This window comes from Schistocerca serialis, chromosome 1 (assembly GCF_023864345.2).
Source record: "Schistocerca serialis cubense isolate TAMUIC-IGC-003099 chromosome 1, iqSchSeri2.2, whole genome shotgun sequence".
In the NCBI taxonomy this organism is placed as follows: Eukaryota; Metazoa; Arthropoda; class Insecta; order Orthoptera; family Acrididae; genus Schistocerca; species Schistocerca serialis.
The window spans coordinates 97,872,172-97,896,064 of NC_064638.1; the positions used below are offsets into that span (position 1 = coordinate 97,872,172).

Here is a 23,893-nt window from a genome sequence, read left to right on the forward strand (position 1 = left end):
TCGCATGAAAGACGTGGTGTGCAAAATTTGTTTGGGATGACTCCAACTACAAACTACAAAAACGAAATTACAAATATCTACCGATACATGAGACGACCCGTAAGGGATGCAGCTAGAATGCCTAACTCCTTGATAACGTATTATTGAGGAGATTTGCAACCAGAAGGTCGACTCGTTTGTTTCCAGGAGCATCAATTACACGAAGAGTGAAAGCAGCTGTAGTTGTTTGAGCAGCTCAGTAATATGCTTCTCAGTAAAAATCTTCATCAGTGGGACGAATGATCGCATAAGCCCCCCCCCCCCTCCCCCTATGCACGCTATAGGTAGTCTAATGTTCTCTTCGCGACTGCTACGCAAGTCTGACAGCGTTCAGTGATGTATTGTCTGTGGCATTCGTAATGTAGTAGCTTGCGTTCGTCTTTTAACAAGTTTTGTAGCGCAAATGCCGGCCGAAGTGGCCGAGCGGTTAAAGGCGCTACAGTCTGGAACCGCACGACCGCTACGGTCGCAGGTTCGAATCCTGCCTCGGGCATGGATGTGAGTGATGTCCTTAGGTTAGTTAGGTTTAAGTAGTTCTAAGTTCTAGGGGACTTATGACCACAGCAGTTGAGTCCCATAGTGCTCAGAGCCATTTGTAGCGCAAATCATTGTCCAGAAGATGGAGTTGTTTGTTTACTTGTTACTTATTTTTTTCATTCGAATTTTAATAGTAGAATGGAGTGTGCCTGTTGTGTGTGGGTGATTTAGGAGCTTGCCGCAATTTACGAACAACTAAAGACACAAATGGCCACGTTCGGGCATCTATCGGCTGCTGACTCGGGTTGTAGCAGCAGTGGGGAAAATGGCGCTCCGCGAGCACCTGAAGTGACGCTTGTTTCGCCCATGGCCTCTGCTGCCGCTATACGTCACAGCGTACACGACACGGGGGAACCACGCTCTCCCTAGGGTGAGTGGCAGGCTGTAGCCGGTTCGCGTCGCTCGAGGCGGAGAGTGAATGTATGGGCTGGCCATCCGGACTCACCCATTCATCCTACAAGTGGCTGGTCATTCAGCAGTGTCTGAATAGGCACTCGGTGGAAGGGATTTCCTAGTTATCGGGAGGTCAAATATCTGGCATTCTACGGAGCGCTTAGGGTAATAGGGTCCATCGCTATAAGCCGTATGTGTACTTGGTACGCCTGCTGCATATCCTCATCCGAGAAGTGGAGGCGGTCCTGCCCGCGGCCGTCGAGGATGCAGGGTACAGTCATGAGAGAGTTTTAGCTCATGTTTCAACCAGTGACCATTGTGATACAGGTTCTGAGACCATCCTCAGTTCGTACGAGCGTCTGGAGGAAGTGGTGAAGACCATTGGCCTTGCTCGTGTAATGCAAGCAGAGTTTACAAATTGCAGCATCGTACCCAGAATTGTGGGAGTTCTTTGGTTTGGAGCTAAGTGGAGGGGCTCAACCAGGAGCACCGACAGTTGTGAGATGATCTTGGTTGTAGATTTCTGGACTCATTATTGGCTGGAGAACTGTAGGATTTCACTTGACAGGCCATGGGGACTTTTAAAGCTACGCTACAGTTTGAGGTTCCCTGATAAGAGGTCGCCAGTCTATACACAGAGATCAATAACAGATAGCGTACAAGATAAAGACAGTTCGATGATTTCAACGCTAAATTTACGAACCATTCGCAACAAAATCCCTGAATTCAACGACCTCCAGGAAAGCCGTCGCGCTCATATTATAATCGGAACGAAGAGGGGGATGAAGTCGAAAAAGAGATTATATAACGGGAATGTGACGTATATCGGAAAGACATATTAGACGTCACATAAAGCAACTTGTGCAAAAGGCCATGTCCGTATTCATACAACTGACAGTTGTACCTTATACGCCGTTTGTGTTCGCACCGTTTAGAATGTGTGCAGCATATTAAACAGATGTGCTACTACGTACCGTGTTTCTATGAAGTAACAAGCATCTGTGAGCAATATGTATATAGGCATAGCCTTTCGCACAAGGTGCTTTATGTTTTTAAATATTTTACCGATGATTTTTGTGCACTTGATGTCCTGTGCGTGAGGTTGAGATTAAAATGAACATGTTTTACAACAAAAAGACATCCCTGAGGATGACAGCAAAACCTGTTGAAATCGGTTGTCTTGAATACAAAAATATTTTATTCGATCTTGGCTTTTGAATGGTTTTTTGAAATGGAGTGAGTATATAATGTAGATTATAAAGAAGGCGAATTATCGACTTCGGTTTACTGCGAGAATTCAAGGATTGTGCAATTCGGATACAAAGGAGACTGAGTATAGAGCACTTGTGCGACCGATGCGACCGATTCTTGGGTACTGCTAGAGTGTCTGGTATTCCCCCTCCTCCAGATCAGATTAAAAGCAGACATCGAAGCAATTAAGAGGCGTGCTGCTAGATTTATGACCAACAGGTTTGATCAACATGCGATTATTACGGAAGTGCTCCATGAACATTGGCAACTGTTGGAGGATAAACGACGTTCTTTCCGCAAAATATTGTTGATAAAGTTTGGAGAAACAGCATTTGCCACTGACTGCAAAGATATCCTACTGCAGTCAACGTACAGCTCTCGTGAAGACCGCGAAGACAAGGTAAGAAAACTTAGGGCTCCAACTGAGGCATACAGCCTATCATTTTTCCTTCGCTCCAAGGAATCAGAATGACTAGCAGTGGTACAGCGTAACTTTCAACATGCACTGTATGCCGCTTGTGGAGTGTATACATAGATACGTAGGGTGTTGTAGTACTTTCCTAGATGCGTCACTAAGAAATTTGTAAGCAGTCTTTCATGGGATAACTTGCGTCCATCTTCAGAAGTCTACCATTTCAATTTTTTCAGCATCTCTGTGACACTCTCCCATAGGTCAATCAAAACGCTGACCATTCGTGGTGCCTTCGTGTACTTTCAATATCCCCTGTTAGTTCTGTTTGGTAAGAGTCCCACTCACTTGAGCAGTATCGTAGGTAGAGCCCCATGAGTGTTTGGTAATCAATGCAGGCAGGTAACATTTCCCATGTATTCTATCAATGAACTGCAATCTACCCCCTGTTTAGCTGCGACTGACTCTATGTGATATTCCAGTTCACATCGCAATAAATTGTTAAAGCCAGGTATATTAAAGACCTGACAGATTCCAGCTGCGACACGTTGTTATCATAAGAATAGGATACTAAGTTTATCGTTTTGGTTAGTGCATAGTTTTGCAGTCCTGTACATTTAAACCACATACCACGCATCAAATCGTAGACTTTTATCCTTTCATTGATTATTCAGTCTTTTTCTCGTGGTCGCCTCTTTCTTGACATTCCCCTTTCGGAGATGCGAACATATAACTAATTTGAAACTTTTATCAATGGAAAGATTGTAAACACAATTTTTCAATTACAGGGCACACTTCTTGTGGATGCGAAATGTGTAAGCTGGCAACAGAAAGAAAATCATCTCTGGAATATAGAAATTATTTAACATCTAACATAAATTTCAATGTTGGAATGTCTTTTCTGAACGTTTTTGTCTGGAGTGTACACTCGTGCAGAAGTGAAATGTGAACAATAAACAGTTTAGAGAAAAAGAAAGTAGAAGCTTTGGAAATGTGTTGCTGCAGTCGTATTTTGAAGATTAAATGGGTAAATCGATTTGATTCGTTAATGAGGTGCTGAATCCAAATGGGGAAAAATTATGGCAGAAGCTAACTAAAAGAAGAGGTCGGCAGAAAGCACGCACCCTGAATCAGCAGTCTGGTTATGGAGGGAAGTGGGGGTAATGGGGGTAACTGTAGAGCGACCCCACTGCTTGGCTACAGTAAGCAGATTCAGACGGATGCAGGTTGCAGAAGCTGTGCAGGTGTGAAAAGCCTTTTACACGATACACTATCGTGGACAGTTGCATGAACCCAGTCTCCGGTCTGAAAGCCACAACACTAGTACACGTTATGTGTCTTAAATGCAATGGTTTTCATTGCCTCCTGCATCCTCATGACATTGACCGGTGCTGATTCTTCCGCCTTTAGGGACAGTTTGCCACCTAAAGGGCCTTAAAGAATAAGGAACCAACCAAAGAAGGATTCCAGTTAATAAACAGAATATTGTGCAAGAGGAATTATGATAATGTGGAGCGGAAATGGTTTCTCGTGATACTAGCTCATACGCGATCAGAGATCCCGAATTATTTTCACGACGCTCCAACAGCAGGTCACGCGGCATTCGTAAAGACTCAAGACCAAATCAGATTTCAGCGTTCACCGGACTGTCTCTGCCGATCCGTTAGATATTATGTGAGGCCTTGCAAGGAATATCAAAGACGGAAGCATGTGCTACAGTTACCTGCGGTGCATCTGGTACCAATACCGCCTGCAGCAGCGTCGTTTCATCGAACTGGAATCTCCCTCTTTAATATTTTCCTGAAACGGAAATTTGTAACTGGGTAAATCACCCCATATGGTGCCAACAAACTTTACAGACTACCAGAAATCCAGAAATTGCGAATTTCCTTGTGGACGATGTCATTTTGAAGTACAGAGCACCCCATGTGATGATCTGTGATCATGATTCAAAATGGCTCAGAGCCCTATGGGACTTAACATCTGAGGTCATCAGTCACCTAGAACTTAGAACTACTTAAACCTAACTAACCTAAGGACATCACACACATCCATGCCTGAGGCAGGGTTCGAACCTGCGACCGTAGCGGTAGCGCGGTTCCGGACTGAAGCGCCTAGAACCGCTCAGCCACACTGGCCTGCTGTGATCATGGAAAAATTTTTCGATTAGAGGCTAGTACCACAACTAATTTCACTTTGCGACGTCAGCCACGTGATTACAACTGCCTACTACCCACAAAGGAATGGGCGCGCAGAACACTGTCGTAAAATGTTGGCAGATGTGCTGTCGATGTACGTTACTGTCGAAGAGTGAGACTGAGATACAATACTGCCGTCGAGGCATTCGCATATGATGCACCGAAGAAATACACTAACTACAGACTTCACACAGTACTTTCCGCTCCATGGTCGCAACGCCAAAAAATAATGGATCCACTGCTCCAACCAGACGATACTCAGGACGACTATGTGAAGCACCTCAATGCCAGGGATGAAGAAGCTAGAAACTTCGGTGCATGCGGACCCTGGATGGTGCGGAAAGATCGAGAGCCCCATAAAGCTAAGCACTGATCAGTGAGATACAACCAAGGGGCCTTGGTACTGATTTTTACGTCTGTGCGGAAAGTGGGATTATAGCAGAAGATATTAAAGTGCTTGTTTTGGTCGCATCGTATCCTTCGTCCCTTGTCGAGGGTCGCGCATGAAGTCGATTATTACGACCCTCAAGAAGACAAAAGCGCGGAGACCTTCCATACCCTCCGCATAAAGCACTACTACAGTTGAGATCGACGGTGGGAGGTTCAGAGGACCCGAAGACCCACTCGACGATCGCGAGGCTTAGTTGTGAGGGACTACCTTCGACGCTCGTCGTAATTTTCAGCATGTCACAATACCACCAGAACGCGAGGATCCACCAGCGTCACCGTACAGACGCTAGTGATGGGGTATAGACCCAACCTTCTGTAGACGGCCGTAATGAGGACTTCTGAAACTGTTTTCACTGGTAGGTATTGTATTTCGTTGACGACTCAGCTTTCAGATTTGTGCTTGAGTGTTGTTACGATGTGACATTTTCTACTAATATCAATTAGGTAATGAGCCTCGTGGGAGGAAAAGACGGCAAAGGCAAGATAGCAAATGTGAGTTCATTACGTTGACCAGAGAGGTCGATTTGCATAACTCAAACTTTCAACACACTCGAGTATAAATCGAGCTTAATTAGCCTAAGTATTTGCTGTAATAATGAAGTCCTCATTTCTGCCCCACTTATACAGAGTAATCGATTACATCGAGCAGTGATGATGAACCGGATCGAGCGAGCCATTTGCTGTACTACAGCTGACAAGGAACAAAGGTTTGCTTCCTCGACCGGTTCTATACCAATTGAGAATAGTTTGCTGTGCATGTTCTGTCGTTCTTTGTAGAGTTCCACCCCTTCATTTAACCGCCTAAACAAAGACATTCATATCCTGCTGCCTCTTCCTGCCCCCCCTGCCTCTGTCTGTATCTCTAACTGAAATTAACTTGGTCGCCAGCCTTACTACAAAAGTTTCAACCAGTGAATCAGATGACTCTCTGGCTGAAGATCCCGCGTCGGTTCATAGGCTCGGTGAACTTCAGTGGAAATCAAAGTCGGGAGACTGAGAACAATGAGTAAAATTAGGCCCACACCTCGTCCGTTCACGCAAAGAATATGGCGCATGTGAACAAGAAATGAAAACGCAGGGCAGCCGAAAACACGTAAAGAGGAAAAAAACTGTTAAAATAGACGTGCCAATATAAATTAAGTGAGAAGGAGGAGTATAATATTTTCCTATTGACATCTCCATACTTTTACACACTTTAATGTGTAAGGTTTACCATAGCCTCAACAACATTCTAAACCAGTCAGTGTCCTCCTGCAAGTTAGTTGGTCTAATCGAAAACTATATGCCCTTCAGTCTGCTAATGAACAAAATACCTTCCTCCCATTCGTACTTAAACTATAGCAAATTCCCTTCGGAACTTCATCTTCCACTGCGAAAACTGCGTCTCTTCGCTTTCCAGTGCTCCATGTAGAACTGCCAAACTCTTCCTTCGTGCTGATATCGCGCTGTTCCTCCCTCCGCAGTCGGCACTCACGATTCACGCTTGCGGCCACCAAAACCAAATTAATACCGACTGCCTGGCCCCCCCTCCCCGCCCCCCCCCCCCATGCTCCCTCACTGGAACACACTTTCACCTTCTTGCTCTTTTAACTGGTTCTCACTTGACTATCCCTGAAACGTTGCCTCCAACAGTTTTCCGCTGACTAGTTGCTCTCTAACCAGTACTCCATATGAGTGAACTAATTGCGAATTTACCTGTTGTTGCTTGTACTTCAGGTAACTGGGATATGCTTGGCTCTGTCTGAGAATGACTAGGTCGATAAAGTTGTAGGGTCAAGCTGAACACGTCCGCCTTATGTCCAGAAGCGAACTTGCTCCAAATAATAGGTTGTAGCAGTGATCCTGCAGCGAAATAGTCTGTGCACTGGCTACAATTACGAATTTATAAAATAAACAGGCATATTAAACAAAGAGAAATGAATTTTATTCCAACGTCTGAAGTTCACGTAGGTGATAGAGAATTATGTTGAAAAATGTATATTCAGAAAGTAAATCTCAAATAAATGGAAAGTGATTCTACGATACCCAATGGACAAAAATAACTTCATCGAATGCAGTGAAGTTGTGTTGAGAGGGTTACGAGAATGGTAGCACACTAACCAAGCTATATAGTCATCAAAACTAAGGCCATTCGCCAACTCAAAATAATTCAGTTCAGTATGACAGTTTACACAATAACAGACGGGACAAAACTAATAGAAGCTCATTCTGTGCCTGTTCTCAATTAAGTAATCGAGACGAAAAAGTTCTGCGCCGGAGCACATTCAGATCTCGCAAAAACTAAGTCCTTCCAGAAGTTGAAGTGTGGTAGTGGCCATTCACCGCGCAGAATCTATCACCCACTCGACCGAAGAGATGCACTTTATCACTGGCAGGTTTGCCTTCTTCAAGAACAAACTTAAGAGTGGCCAGAATCGCTTCCTTGAGCGCACCACCCGAAAGAAGTCATACATCGTTCTTAAGTTCTACTGGCGTGATTTGGCTCAACTTGGCGACTTTCTGCACTAAACTAACATACTAAAACAATATTTAAACGAAGAAATGTACACTCTCATCTCATTTTCAATGAATATAAATAAGTTATTCCTAAATAAGGCAGCATTCTTGACAGTGCACTCTCATTAAATGACAACACACTGTTGGTATTATTGTTTAAACAATTATTTATGCCCCTTTGAAGGTATCTTCTCCTGTCACTCTTTACAAAAGTGGTGTCAGCCAAACCATGCAACTGACCACTTCTTAAATTACCATAATTTCGTACTAGGAATTGAATTGAACCGTTAAATAAATATCTGTCAAAACTAGTAATGTATACAGTAAGTACAATCACAAGTGCAACAAAATATGATGTATTTATCCTGCATTCAGTTGATACGTAACTGTGGAAAATACGATGTTCTGACAGGCGTTTACATAATGAAAAATATGCAAATATATAAAAAAATCCATAAATAAATTAGATAAAGAAGATTGGCTTTCAGGGATGATAGCTGTAGCGCAGTTCTATTGTCGAAGACGTGGTTTGTTGAAATTTAAAAGCTGTCAATTGTAATGTTCACTGTGAAAATGTTCAGTACTTTAAATTATTAACTTTTGTAATTTTAAAGCTATTGAAAATATCATTGTTTCATTGAAATTGCCTCATCTTTCTGAGCTCGCAGATGCATTCAGGTTTGATTTTTTACGTAACTTTGAGTTATTGTCGAATTTATAAGAGCTGTAAGCAGCCATATTTCAGACTGTCTTAAGGTTCACCATTGCTGGTGCATCACTGGTACTCTTAAGCAAGCGACCTCTGTCCAGTTTCCCCAGACTGGGTTTTACCTGCTTCCTGTTACTCGCTCCACATCTCTGTACCTCGGACTGGCTAGTGTTCAGTTGCACACACAAATTCACCTACCCTCCTACCAACTATAGGCTGCCAAACTGCTCGCCCTCATATGCATGAGCTACACTCGGCTCTCGTGCTGTCTCCCACTATTGTGATGGCCGCTCAGAGCTGAATCACCGAAACAGCTGTCGTCCAGGAACAACTTTATAACTATATAAATCTAAAAAAAAAAAAAACCACTTTGCAGCTATATACCAAAATCCAGCTGGCGTTCACAAATAGCCCCGGAGTTTCCAGAGACGCTACGTTCCACAGATGCTCCAGGTATCGTATATCCAAACATTGCCATGGACGGATTTACTTTATTGCATCCTATAGTCCTAAGACTTTTGAATCTGAGCAGGTTAGATACATCAGCCATCTGGCTATGTGGCTGCACAATTCACACTTTTTTCACCTGGAACCACTAGCCAGAAAGGTGTTATTTCCCCTGCGGTCGAGATGTGGCCAGAATCCATAGCAGATTTCTCCATTTTCGTTTAACTCTGGAATGACTGACACTAAGTTAAACATTCCCACAAGGTCCCCCTAAATGTAGGTTCACACATAGTTCTGCCCTGCCTAATTCTGTGGTGGTCTTTCAAATTCAGGAGATGCTTTGTGTCCAAAATGCAGAGTGGCCTATTGTAGCCAGTTTTTGGTGTTCGGCAACGGCACCCATTCGTACCGTAGTGCGTACTCTTACTCCCACACTGCACTTAGTAAATAATATGGATTATCATAATTATCTGCCTCAAGCAGATTGTTGGTGCGTTTTCCGAATCATTCTCACCACAATACCTCGTCGTCTCCACACGTTAATTGTGATAATTAGTTTGACCTTTTGATATATGCGAGGCTTTTGGAGATGAAATATCGGTTGCCCTATGCACCTTAGAAGTATTAGCGGTCGGGGAGAGCGTTGTACATGGGAAACTTTTCAGACTTTCGCTTTTAGCCAGCTCTGTAATATTAGTTCAATTTATTTTCTTATTTCAGTTATAAATTACGGCATTCGTTTTTGTGTTCTGTAGTCTTTTTTCGAAAAATTGCAATTGCCCCAGAAAATTAGGCTTTCTCCTAATGTGAAAACATGGTCGCAGGTGCAACATGCTGGTGCATCAAAGAACAAATATTCTATTAGTATATTAAAGCGTTGCACGCACAAAAAATTTGTAACTGACGTCACTACTGTCCACGCGTCATATAACTACTTTTAAAAATAAATAGAATTTTACTTGCCAAACAATTCTGTAACTGAAGAATTAATAATATGTTCCATACAGCTTCAGTATATTAGACAGCACTCAAATGGATAAAACTCGCAATATCTCCGAGTGCTGCACAAGGCGCAACCTGAGGTTTAGCAACATCAAAAACTGTGTAAAATGGCGGGGACTGCATGTGGCGGTCTCTACTGCACGTTAGTTCATGTAATTCTAAAATCAGTCACTAGTGAAGCATCGACCAAAATACGTTTTCCTAGGTACGCTATCCCACAGGAACAATATTCTCCGCTGTACATAGTTAATACCATCAACTGCAAGGCTCAAATCGATGGCCAAAGTCATATATTCGGGGCAGAGCACATTGAATTTTTGCTCAGTCGTAGAATAATCAGTGCTTTGTAATATCTTACACACTTTTGTTAGGCAGATAGCACTGAAATGGACGCTCGGGTGTGCAATTCCATAGTACAGTAGGTGTAAGAAGATCCCTGACAGCAGCCGTGGGCTGGGTGAGGCAATTTCGTGCACCTACATCAGCAACGTGATAAGATTTTGTAAACGTCTATCTGGCAACGCCTCAGATGTCGCAGTTACATAGTCGACTATTGCCTTCGCCTGCAGCCATTAGCTCTACACAGCTGAAAGAGGACAACATCGCTGCTAGCTGGCAAGGAAATTCTTACAGCGACTCGACTATAGCCTACCATTTGCTACGGTTTTTATGAAAGGGTGTAATTACTTTGCTAGTTTAAGAAAGAAAGTGTACTGGTGATTGGTAGGTGAAAGTTGCATGCAGTTCACAGCCCAAACACGAATAATTCTCATGTGCATATACTTTCATTCCCTAAGAATAAACTTCTTCTTAGAAATCTGTGGCCCCTGTGTCGACAGTATGGGTTCTATTTATACTGAAACTGCAATCTGTGGGAGGGGGTAGGGAGTCGCAGTTCTGTAATTTGCACCGGCCTGGTCTCTTAACTCTACGTAGCTTCCCAGTACAGTGAAAGATGAAGTGTTAGCTTTTCACGAGATATTATTATCCGACATGGATTGCTACTTTCTTAGGCAGATTATCACGTGACAAACCATAGTCATTACAAAGTCATACGCTCACTTCGATTGGTGATGTGTAAATGCACACACAAAAGAGTCAATACATCTAAATGATATGGTATTCACACACTAATTATTAATAAGAAACCTTCCTAGTATGTAACTGGTCAACACAGCTGGCACACTCTCAGTTCGAAATACATCTCTACACGTAGCCGACCATGCTTGTCTATACATTGCCTGAGAAAAAAAGTGAGTCGTCCATAGGGAAGGAGGAAACGAAATGAAACTTCACGGATTGGGATGGTACGTGATGTTGTTTCAGTGACTACCAAATCGAGTCAAATTTACAAAGAACTTGGCAGTAAGCGCCCACTTATTACTCTGACATGGCAACCCCTATGGATTGGATGCATCCACTCATTCAGTTGAGAAGATGTCGTAAGATGTTGTCTCCTATCCTGAGGCAAGCTAGTTCACTACTAAGGAATTCGTGCTTTATATCCTGTGTATTTATCTTGGGACGCATTTTATATGGGAGTATGTTCCACACATACACTGTTGGACGCAAATATGGGGATTTTGTTGACCATGGGAGAGCCTCAGCATCACGCTGACAATCCACAGGGACGTGTCATTAGTGTACTAGCCTTGTTCTGCTGAAAATGGCACCACGATACTGTCACAAGAGAAGTAACACATGAGGACAGGGAACATCTGTGATGTACTGTTGTGCTATCAGAATTCATTTAGTAATTGCCAGCCGTGACCTGAAATGGTTCCCGATGGCTCCCCACACCATGACGACAAGAGTAATACCTCTGTGCCTCTCCAAATCATTGGAAGAATCGTATCTGTCTCCAGATCGTCGCTATACTAACCGACGATGGTCATCCATGGTTGCGCAGAACACGTTGTGATACCAAACAACAGCAATGCATACTACTTCCCTGTCACTCCAAGTTCAACCATTTGTGTTGTGGTGTTCATGGCATCCTGTACATGGGAAGATAACTCCCTAATCTGGCTGCTGATAGTCGCTGATTAGTGGTGCAGAATAACACAGTGTGCTTCGGGGAGTCCATTACCTGTTCTCGGCTGGCATGCACAGATGTGAAGTGGTTACCAAGTGTTTAGCGCATAATATAGTGGTGCTGCTTTGCGGTGTTTAGACTAGGTCGACCGGAAACTTGTCGATAAGTAGGCTCTCTCTGACGTGCCCATGCAGTTCAGTATCCACCCTCTATCACATCCAAATGCCCCCCCCCCCACCCTCCCAATTTCTGAATTTTGCATGATTCGACCAGCCAGCAAATGTAGACCCAAAAGTAGGCCCCTTTCAAACGTTGTTTGGTGTCGAAAACACAGTCTCCCACGAACACTCGGTACCTCCGTGTACTTAGTGATTGCTCACCATCTTAAAGTGTTCCCGTTCCTACCAGGACTGGTTACAACACTATACATGATGAGCACTAATGCATTCTGGTTGCTATTTTACCTGTCACAAAGAATAGGACGTCTAATCATTTACAGACCTATCAGTGGTGTGCATGTGTATGAAATTGCATTGACATGCCGCTATGTCCTCTGAGTACTTCACTCTGTCAGTCAGTATAGCTCCCTGTCTACTGGATAGATTTGTTTGCAGATCAGAGCAGTAGGACATCGTTCATAACAACATGACAGCGCCAGAGTGATTCGGTGCTTCATAAATTTCTAAATTTTTTAAATTTTATTGTCAAATTATTTTCAGTAACGGTTTCTAGTGACTGTATATTTAAGAAACTCTTTAGACACATGCAGATTCCTATTTGGCATTTTATTTAACAAGTAATAAGTAATGAAGTTACATGTTACGGCATGCATGCAGCAGCCGAGCAGCCATTAGAATTGTAGCATCGCCCTGGTAGTGCCTTGTTAGCTAAATGTAGGAGCTCAACGATATGTCGTTCTGTGCGCAAATGACATGACTTTCGTGGCCACATATACCGATCAATGCTTTCTAACGGCAACAGCTGCTCGCTTCTGTACGTTGTTCTCTCCGCTTAGTAATAATCATGACTGCAAGAACCAGAGATGTTAAACATTATTCAGAGGTGTCATGATGCCGCTAAATGTTATGTCAAGGTCGTTCGCACGATATTGTGCCAACCCGCCGCTACCAACAAACCTCAGCAAGACTCTTGGGTACTGGGAACACTGTTGCGTTATCTAATAGTTAGGAGATAAGTAGTTGTCGATAAAAAAAACGCCTTTTGCAACATATCGAGGTTTCTTACGTGCACTCGATCTCCCATCTCTTACCGATCTACACCCATTTCGTCTTCTATCACGTCAGCAAGCAGGTACTTCTCCCTATGGAGGACCTCAGTGAATTTTCCATCTATACTCTCTCATGGTCAGACAGAGATTCCGAAATCAGATACTGGACTGTAAGGCGTACCCAGGAGCAGATATAGACTCAGATCACAATATAGTAGTGATGAAGAGTAGGCTGAAGTTCAAGACATTAGTCAGGAAGGATCAATACGCAAAGATGTGGGATACGGAAGTACTAAGGAATGACGAGATACGTTTGAAGTTCTCTAACGCTATAGATACAGCAATAAGGAATAGCGCATTAGGCAGTACAGTTGAAGAGGAATGGACATCTCTAAAAAGGGCCATCACAGAAGTTGGGAAGGAAAACATAGGTACAAAGAAGGTAGCTGCGAAGAAACCATGGGTAACAGAAGAAATACTTCAGTTGATTGATGACAAGAGGAAGCACAAACATGTTCCGGGAAAATCAGGAATACAGAAATACAAGTCGCTGAGCAATGAAATAAATAGGAGGTGCAGGGAAGCTAGGAATGGCTGCAGGAAAAATGTGAAGACATCGAGAATGATATGATTGTCGGAAGGACAGACTCAGCATACAGGAAAGTCAAAACAACCTTTGGTGACATTAAAAGCAACGGTGGTAACATTAAGAGTGCAACGGGAATTCCACTGTTAAATGCAGAGGAGAGAGCAGATAGGTGGAAAGAATACATTGAAAGCCTCTATGAGGGTGAAGATTTGTCTGATGTGATAGAAGAAGAAATTGGGGTCGATTTAGAAGAGATAGGAGATCCAGTATTAGAATCGGAATTTAAAAGAGCTTTGAAGGACTTACGGTCAAATAAGGCAGAAGGGATAGATAACATTCCATCAGAATTTCTAAAATCATTGGGGGAAGTGGCAACAAAACGACTATTCACGTTGGTGTGTAGAATATATGAGTCTGGCGACATACCATCTGACTTTCGGAAGAGCATCATCCACACAGTTCCGAAGACGGCAAGAGCTGACAAGTGCGAGAATTATCGCACAATCAGCTTAACAGCTCATGCATCGAAGCTGCTTACAAGAATAATATACAGAAGAATGGAAAAGAAAATTGAGAATGCGCTAGGTGACGATCAGTTTGGCTTTAGGAAAAGTAAAGGGACGAGAGAGGCAATTCTGACGTTACGGCTGATAATGGAAGCAAGGCTAAAGAAAAATCAAGACACTTTCATAGGATTTGTCGACCTGGAAAAAGCGTTCGACAATATAAAATGGTGCAAGCTGTTCGAGATTCTGAAAAAAGTAGGAGTAAGCTATAGGGAGAGACGGGTCATATACAATATGTACAACAACCAACAGGGAATAATAAGAGTGGACGATCAAGAACGAAGTGCTCGTATTAAGAAGGGTGTAAGACAAGGCTGTAGCCTTTCGCCCCTACTCTTCAATCTGTACATCGAGGAAGCAATAATGGAAATAAAAGAAAGGTTCAGGAGTGGAATTAAAATACAAGGTGAAAGGATATCAATGATACGATTCGCTGATGACATTGCTATCCTGAGTGAAAGTGAGGAAGAATTAAATGATCTGCTGAACGGAATGAACAGTCTAATGAGTACACAGTATGGTTTGAGAGTAAATCGGAGAAAGACGAAGATAATGAGAAGTAGTAGAAAAGAGAACAGCGAGAAACTTAACATTAGGATTGATGGTCACGAAGACAATGAAGTTAAGGAATTCTGCTAGCTAGGCAGTAAGATAACCAATGACGGACGGAGCAAGGAGGACATCAAAAGCAGACTCGCTATGGCAAAAAAGGCATTTCTGGCCAAGAGAAGTCTACTAATATCAAATACCGGCCTTAATTTGAGGAAGAAATTTCTGAGGATGTACGTCTGGAGTACAGCATTGTACGGTAGGGAAACATGGACTGTGGGAAAACCGGAACAGAAGAGAATCGAAGCATTTGAGATGTGGTGCTATAGACGAATGTTGAAAATTAGGTGGACTGATAAGGTAAGGAATGAGGAGGTTCTACGCAGAATCGGAGAGGAAACGAATATATGGAAAACACTGATAAGGAGAAGGGACAGGATGATAGGACATCTGCCAAGACATGAGGGAATGACTTCCATGGTGTTAGAGGGAACTGTAGAGGGCAAAAACTGTAGAGGAAGACAGAGATTGGAATACGTCAAGCAAATAATTGAGGACGTAGGTTGCAAGTGCTACTCTGAGATGAAGAGGTTGGCACAGGAGAGGAATTCGTGGCGGGCCGCATCAAACCAGTCAGTAGACTGATGACCAAAAAAAAAAAAAAAAACAAAAACTCTCTCCTCTCTGTGTAATTAGCACTGGAATTTCTTTCCACTCTTACAACGGAACTAAAGCAGAACAACACAGTTCTCGAAAAACCTAGACAACTGCCTTTAAAGATCAGAAGATTTCCAGACTGCAGAAATTTTTTAAAACTTTTATTTAATTTCCACACTTATTAACCAATTTAAATATTAATTAACAAATAATGAATCATATTTTTAATAAAAACTGCGTCTTATTGTTTTTAATTATTAATCCCATAAAACTGCGAGTGTAAAGGAAACACTGCGGTCAGGCCTTGAAGACTAAACCGAGCCGGGTAGCGCCGTGGTTAGCATACTGGACTCTCATTCGGAAGGACGACGTTTCACACTCGTGTCTGATCATCCTGATTTAGGTTTTTCGTGATTTCCTTAAATCGCTTAAGGCCAATGCCAGGATGGTTCCTTCGAAAGGACACGGTCGCTTTCCTTCTCCACCCTTCCCTAATCCGCGCTTGTGCTCCGTCTCTGATGACCTCGTTGGCGACTGGACGTTAAACAATGACCTCCTCCTCCTTCTGAAGACTAAGGGATAGCCGACTGACCACCGTTTTATCCTCGGTCATTCATCATCAGATATGGTATAGGAGGGTATGCATGGATCAGCCTACCGTACTCTCGGCCATTACCGACATTTCGACCTTGGAGTCGCTGTGTCTCAATCAGGTAGCTGCTCCGTTGGTATCACAAGACTAAATGCAGTCCAATTTAGTCCTCCCACCAAGGAGAAATCCCTGATAGCGCTGGATATCGAACCCGGGTCCCCCTCCGCCCCCTCCCCCCAGTGACGGTCTGTCAAGTTGAACACTTGGCTGCAAAGGTGGACAACTGGGAGTATTCTCGATAAATTAAAATTTGTCACATAAATGGGAAACAACAAACAAAATATATTTTTTTCTGTTTCTAGAGATTCAACAGTATTATTGATTATTGATGTATGTAAGTTTTCTCATATTATTCGACAAGTAGGTAAAAATAACAAGGTGTCACTTTTATTAAAAAATTACAAGTTAGTACCTGTTAACTAACATTCAGATTTATTCATACACATGGAATTTAAACAAAAGTAAAAATAAAGCTGCTAGTACGATTCGAACCAGCATTTACACGATTGTAATACTTCTGCCCGACTCCGCAGCTACTAAAGCCATTACTGATAAACTCGAGAACTTCTTTACTTAAGAGATTTGATTTTAAATTTCCCGAAATCTGTTCCATATGTGACGTTCTGATGGTCTGGTGTCCACAGGAAGCCCACGGACCCTGAACTGGATGTATCATGGCCACCTTTCACCGCAGACGACGCAGCCTACCTGTACGTAGGCCGGCAGGGATTCAGTGTCCAACGGCGGCCGTTTGCCGAAAGGGTAGCGTTCTGGGACGACCTGTACAAACGCTATGGCGGCTAGAGAGACTGCACAGTACTTCCACACTACAACAAGAGGTATTGGCCTCACATCACACACAATGAAACCCTCAGCGCTCTCTTCATACTGTGCACAGATGCCAATAATCAACTATAACGTCTCTTAAAGTATTTGTAGTTGTAAAGGAAGCCATTGTTTGAAGAAACGACACTTATGCTAAATTTGTAAAAAAGAAATGCAAACAAAACACACGTATTACGTTATTATTTCAGCCTTTATCCTGAAACTGAATTTGCTATTAGTTGTTAACACGGAAATTTGTGATCTGTCTGAATTGCATCAACAAGGGAACTAAGGCATGGCGAATAAGATACATTTGAAAAGATCTATTAGAAGGTGGTCTCATGGCCATAACAACAAAGAAGTAAAGGAAACAAAATTAAATTGTCTTTACTGTACTACGATTGATAATCTATTAACTTTTATTTCATATTATCACATCGTTTTAATACATATGAAAAGATGCATAACAATGAAGCTTTATTTCCTTAATAATATAAATACTCATTCCTTTTATATAACAGTTTGAAATTAAACCACAGTTAGTTAAACCTGAAGAATTGAACTGCAAAGGGGCAATTCAAGAACTTACTTTCTGAAGTTAAGGTTCCAATGGCCATTTCAACACCGGATTTTAACTTTTATCCTGTCTTCCATCTCCTCCCGTGAGACATCAATCCTCGGTCAAATTCTTTTTTCTATGATACCATCCCACCTTCATTTGAGTTGGATCTAAGCATTATTGCGTGAGAAGCGATGTTGGAAAATAAGGAAAGGTAGAAAACGTAGAAGAGAAATGAAAGTAAAGGAAACGAGGCAACTGACTTTGGAGAAATGGAGTATGGTTAGATGTGAGGGAGGAATGAAACTGGAAAGTGGGAAAGGGGGAAAGAAGGAAGTGTGAAAGACAAAACAGAGCAAAAAGTGAGGGTGTAGAGGAAAAAATTGTGGAGAGAGGGAAATGAAAAAGGAAGAAAATATGAAAGGATGGAGAATGGAAGAATGAAATCGTAAAGCAAGATGTGAAAGGGAAAAAGAAGGAGAGAATGAATGAAAGAAAGAATGAAACATGGATGGCTAGTAACAAAGAATGGAGAAAACAGAAAAAGTAATCAGTAAAGAACGGAAAAAAGAAGGCAGCAAAAAAAGAAGCTAAGAAATTAAAAGGGAATGAAATTAGACAGGAAGGATGAAAAATGTGAGGAAGGATAGAACTAAGATAGCCAACCAAAAATCAAACAGGAATTATATAGGAGTAGGCCTAATAATTCATAAGAAAATAGGAATGTATGTAACCAACCACGAGCAGAATAACTGAACATATTATTGCAGTCGAGATAGTCATACAGTCAACCTGCACCACAGTTGCAAAAATTTGTATCCCTACTAGCTCTATAGGTTATTAAGAGTTAAAACAATGTATGATGTGATAAAGGAAATTGTTCAGTTAGTTAAGGTAGATTAATGCTTAATTGTGATGGGTAATTGGAATTTGACAGGAAAAGGAAGAGAAGGAGGACATGGGCGGGAGAGAAAGCAATGAAAGAGGGGGCTAGCCGATAGAATTTTGCACATAGCATAATTTAATTATCACTGACAACGAGTTTAAGAATCATGTAATCTGCTTTATACATGGAAGAGAGGGAACACTTGAAGATTTCAGACTAATTACATTATATATATATATATATATATATATATATATATATATATATATATATAAGTATGAAATCTTGAAGATACACTCCTTAAATAATGAAGAATGTAGTAAGCTCAGTTTCAAAGAAGGCAGACGCTATCAAATCACCAGTTTAATGTGTAATGGTTGTAGAATAATTACACTAATTATTTACAGAAGAAAAACTGGTAGAAAACGACTTTTGAGAAGATTAGCCTGCGTTCTGAAGAAATATAGGAACACTTAAACCCATACTAACCCTACATATTATCTTAGAATGTAGGTAGATGAAAGGCAAACATACTTTTGTAGCGCTTTTTAATTGTGCATGAACATTTTAATAGACACATACATACATAAATGAGCACTGACAAACATAACTAACATTTGAAAAGAAATAGGTGCTAGATTCACAAAGGAAGTATTTTGTACTGTAACCAACAGTTAAATGTGGAAAATGCACCTTAAGTTTACTTTATATGAAAATATTCTTTATATGTGAACACACAAATATACGCTGAATGCAAATATTGCTAACACTTCATCAGAATTAAGTAGAGGATTCATCAAAATTAGTGTTGCACTGTATCCCTAAACTGTTCCATTTCCAACATTGAACCACAGTATAAATTTGTCACTTGTGTGCAGATGGCGACACATGGATCTTATGAAATAGTCTTTAGAATCTTTAACATTCCTCACACCAGTGTGGGGGATGTTTCCAGAATGAACAGTTCTGCAAGGGTAGCAGGAGAGCTTCTGTAAAGTTTGGAAGGTAGGAGACGAGGTACTGGCAGAAGTAAGTAAATGTGCAAGGAAGGTGGCAGAATTTACGTATTTGAATTATTGTGCCAACGCCCTCTGAAAATACATGAACTATATTTCCATAAATCACTTCTAAATAAAATCAAAATTTAAATATAATGCTCAAAAAGTCGAAACACACGACGAAGCCAAAGACAATCAAACTGATCAAGCACCGTTTTAGGGTGGGAAGAAAATGTTACTTAAATCTTTATTGCATTGTAGCAATTACACTGCAGGTATTCGTAACAGCCAAGGAGACTGACATAAAGCACGGAAAACGAATGTAATTATGGCGAAAGACAGCGGTCGAACAAGGTTCCACACACAGAGATTAAACTTAGATAGTTCTTTGCACCAGAGATCACTGAACACGAACAAAAATTCAATATTTGTACCAAAATAAACTTTTTTTCAAAATACATAAGATTTGAAGCAGAAAACGCCCATGGCACAACCCGCGTAACTTGCTTTCTAACGTAGTAGCACTAGTAATGAAATTTACCGGTTAATGTACTATGACGACAACCAAAGTTAATTGATACCACGCTTTTCGAGTCACAATGGTAATCAAACTAAATATTTCCGTATCTACATTGTCTGCGTTATTTATCAAAATAAACGTGGATCACTTATTGGCACTACTCAAATAAGCTACAGGCTAGTTGACAAGCATATTACGACTTTTGCACCAGACATTAAATTTATTAAAATGCAAGGATGTTTTGCGTTAGTGTTAGCATTACCAATGCAGATATTTCTATTGTTGACTGGGGACAGTGTACTTAATAACATTACTTCAGTATACACTTAATTTGCAGACTAATAATTATACCTATTACAAGTGGTAGGCTTTTATGTTGGTTAGTATGTCCGAGTATGCATGGCACAAGAAGCCATTAAAATTAATTTTTCCCTGGGTAGCAGGTCAGATGTTGAATTGTGGGTGCGTGGACACAATATGGTTAGTATATACTGACAGATGTACTTCATGTCACGGCATAGTTACGACCATGCAGAAACATCAGATAGTAAACTATGTGATGTGTTTGTGGGAAGACCATTTGACACAGAGAAAATAAGCAACTTTCTGAAGTGCGTACATATCAAGGCACCAATGATCATAATATCTGTACCTATACCAATAACACCTTGTGAATAAAAATTTCTACTTTAACATTACAAAACACACGTCTGTACCATTGCTGGTCTAACTTTCAGCTGTAACGATCTGGAAGATACCAAGCCACTACGCATCAGGATGGGCGAGAGAAATGGCGAGGGAGAGCAGATTCACTACAGGATGTGCGGGTAAACAGCGTAGTATTTACAGGCATTTAGCCCACTGCGGAATGCACTGATACCCTGATGGCGCCTGGGACTTCCATTGTCCTATGTCGTGGCCGGCAGCTACCGCGGTGCCATGTGTGTTCCTAGCGCTGAAGAATGAGCACTGCCCGCAGAGGTCCTCGGAAGTTGTACCGGAGTTCCTCAGCGGGTGGTGGCTGGCTGCACACGAGCTCCAGACAATGGTGAAATTCTCCAAGTCCCACAACAGCACCGCCACAGTCGTGGCGAAACTCGTGGCGATACCTGTCAAGTTAATCAGCGAGCTGCCAGCCAGCAGAGTTTCATCACCAAGGATTAGCCGTGGTTTCTCTGAAGCTCAAAAGGCTGTCACTCTCCCCGTTTCTCAACGCAGACGGAATAGCGAGATGACTGAATGCTTTGAACGCCTACGCTCGCTTATTTATACCGTTATACCTACACTTCTGAAGCAGCCCTACTGGGGTGGCGTGGAGACGAAGGGGTAGGGCCTACAGCTTGGATTGCTGTATTCTTGTTCTGTCAGCTTTTTCTAGCTCCACCTACTCAGAGCACGGGTTGCTCACTCACGTATGCGATGTGTGAGTTTCTCGGTAACACGCTAGTGCTGCGAGTTACAAAATGTTACTTCACTCCTGGTCGCCCTGTGGTGCGGCGTTAGTGATTCTGTGCTCCTCGGCCGTGACCGATGTGGCAGACCGTGTCCGTCCTGAGTGTTTTGATGTGATGTCAATTGGAATTCTGTGGTAAGGTCTTATATGACCGAACTGCTGAGGTCATCGGTCCCTAAGCCTACACACTACTTGAGCTAACTTTAACTAACTTACGCTATGGGCAACGCACACGTCCATGTCCGAGGGAGGACTCGAACTTCCGACGGCACACGGACCGTGACATGGCGCCTTAGACCATGCGGCTATCCCTCGCGATTTGTAATGTCAACAATACTGCGCAGTAGCTTACGTGATCAGCACACTGGCTGCACTGGCCTCTACTTCTTGGCCATGGCTGGGAAAAAAACTTTATAGAATTTACAGTCACTTGCCGAACTTTTTCGGGGCACAGCACACCCCGCACCTCCCCCTTCCCTCTTTCGAAACATTTGTCCCGGATCCTCCAAGACTAGTCTTCCCTCGAAACTACTATTACCTATTAGACTCTCAACCGCTCTGACAGCTTTAACTATGGTTTGTCCGATAAGGGTCTCCCCCTCATCGACAAGTACATGGGCTGGTCCCGGCGGAGGTTCGAGTCCTCCCTCGGGCATGGGTGCGTGTGTTTGTCCTTAGGATAATGTAGGTTAAGTAGTGTGTAAGCTTAGGGACTGATGACCTTAGCAGTTAAGTCCCATAAGATTTCACACAGATCTGAACATTTGACAAGTACATGATCTTACTTTTTAAGAGCAGTTTCCAGGACCTTATTACAATTAATCTAATTTCAACGACGGTCAAACTGCGACAGAATACCCATAGTTAAACTGCTTTTAACTATCTGTGTTATAATTAGTTCCATTACGGTGCTTTTGGTCTGTGAGAGAGGCTGGTGACTTAAGCAGGAATAGAAGTGGTATGCATAATCAAGGATTCAGCTTAGTCAGGTATAAAAGCAATATTTCTTTTTCATTTCAACGGGATCTTTATTTACAATAACCTCAAACCACGGTGAAAAGGGTTCTCGCCGACGCTTGTAGGGAGTATTCTGTACGCACTATGGATTTACCTTTCAATTTTCTTTTCAGAAACTTATTGAAATAACTATGAAAGGTCTAGAATGGTAGGAGAAGCTGATGCCACTGAAGGCCATTCTGGCGAGTGGATGAGCTGTAAGGAATCTAGTGACATTAAAAAAAGAGTAGAAACGCTGTAGCGGTTAGCGTTTTGGCCAGTAATGCTTTGGTTCTGAGTTTGATTCCCGGCGACTACTTGAAATTTTTCTGTAATAGAAAGCTCTGGGAGCAAGGTCCACTCAGTCTTGTGAAGTGAACTGAAAAACTACTTGAATATATATCGGTCTCAGACACACTGCGACCACACACCCAGTGACCACCTATATAAGTGGTACCCCTCCACCAAATGGCAACAACCTCTTTGTAGGTGGATGAGCTGATGAAAGTCCAGAGTACCCTTATTCCCTTGAAATGAGAAATCGCTTCTACAAGCAGAAGAACCTACTGAATGCGGAAGACAAGGGGAAATCATCGCATTAAAGTCCCTTGTGGTTTACCTAGTTCCACTGGACAAAACCTTTCATGGAATGGCTGGCTCTGAAAAGAAACATTCCGGACTAATATACCCACAATCGGATCTCTGGGTGGACACTATCCCAGGAAAACAATGGCACAGAGGGATTATACAAGAAGAAGACTCAAATTTCTCACCTGAGGATTGAAACTTGGAATGTTAGAACAACAAACGAGAAAAGTTGAAAGGTATACACACAGTGTCAAGTAATTTAAATTTTGTAAGAAAACTTGACATTGAACCAGAGATGTTCAAACGTAGCATCGATTATGTAGTAGCGTCGTTGCTCAACAGCGACATCTGTTTCTAGGTGTTATGGGTAATGTGTTAGGGTAGCTTCAGGTAGGGAGCATTTGGAGGACTTTCAAGTGTAAAGACATGTTAGTTAGAGTAACTTCAGTTAGAGAGAAGTATGCAGGACTCTAAAGAGTAAAGATCTGTTGTACTTCATGAGTACTCAATATATACTTACTCGCTATGGGCAGTAATGATTTTATTTGTAAGATACCATACTGAAAATAATCAAGGTAAAGAAAGTTGTATTGTTATCCGGCCGGCCTGTGTGGACGAGCGGTTCTAGGCGCTACAGTCTGGAACCGCGCGACCGCTACCGTCGCAGGTTCGAATCCTGCCTCGGACATGGTGTGTGTGATGTCCGTAGGTTAGTTAGGTTTAAGTAGTTCTAAGTTCTAGGGGACTGATGACCTCAGCAATTAAGTCCCATAGTGCCCAGAGCCAATTGAACCATTTTTTTGTTATCAGTGCAGTGCGCATATACATAAGTGATGATTGAGTGAGAGCATAGCACTCACA

The 23,893-nt window shown here is 42.1% G+C and overlaps 1 protein-coding gene across 1 annotated transcript in view; it reads left to right on the top strand.

The window, feature by feature from the left end:
• The window catches only part of LOC126457050 (esterase FE4-like), a 92,458-nt gene extending 75,242 nt beyond the window's left edge, over nucleotides 1–17,216 (top strand). The window contains exon 10 of the mRNA XM_050093044.1: nucleotides 16,852–17,216. Coding sequence (XP_049949001.1) covers nucleotides 16,852–17,011 — 160 coding nt within the window. The 3' untranslated portion in view covers nucleotides 17,012–17,216. The remainder of the gene's footprint in view (nucleotides 1–16,851) is intronic.
• Nucleotides 17,217–23,893: the final 6,677 nt, after the last annotated feature.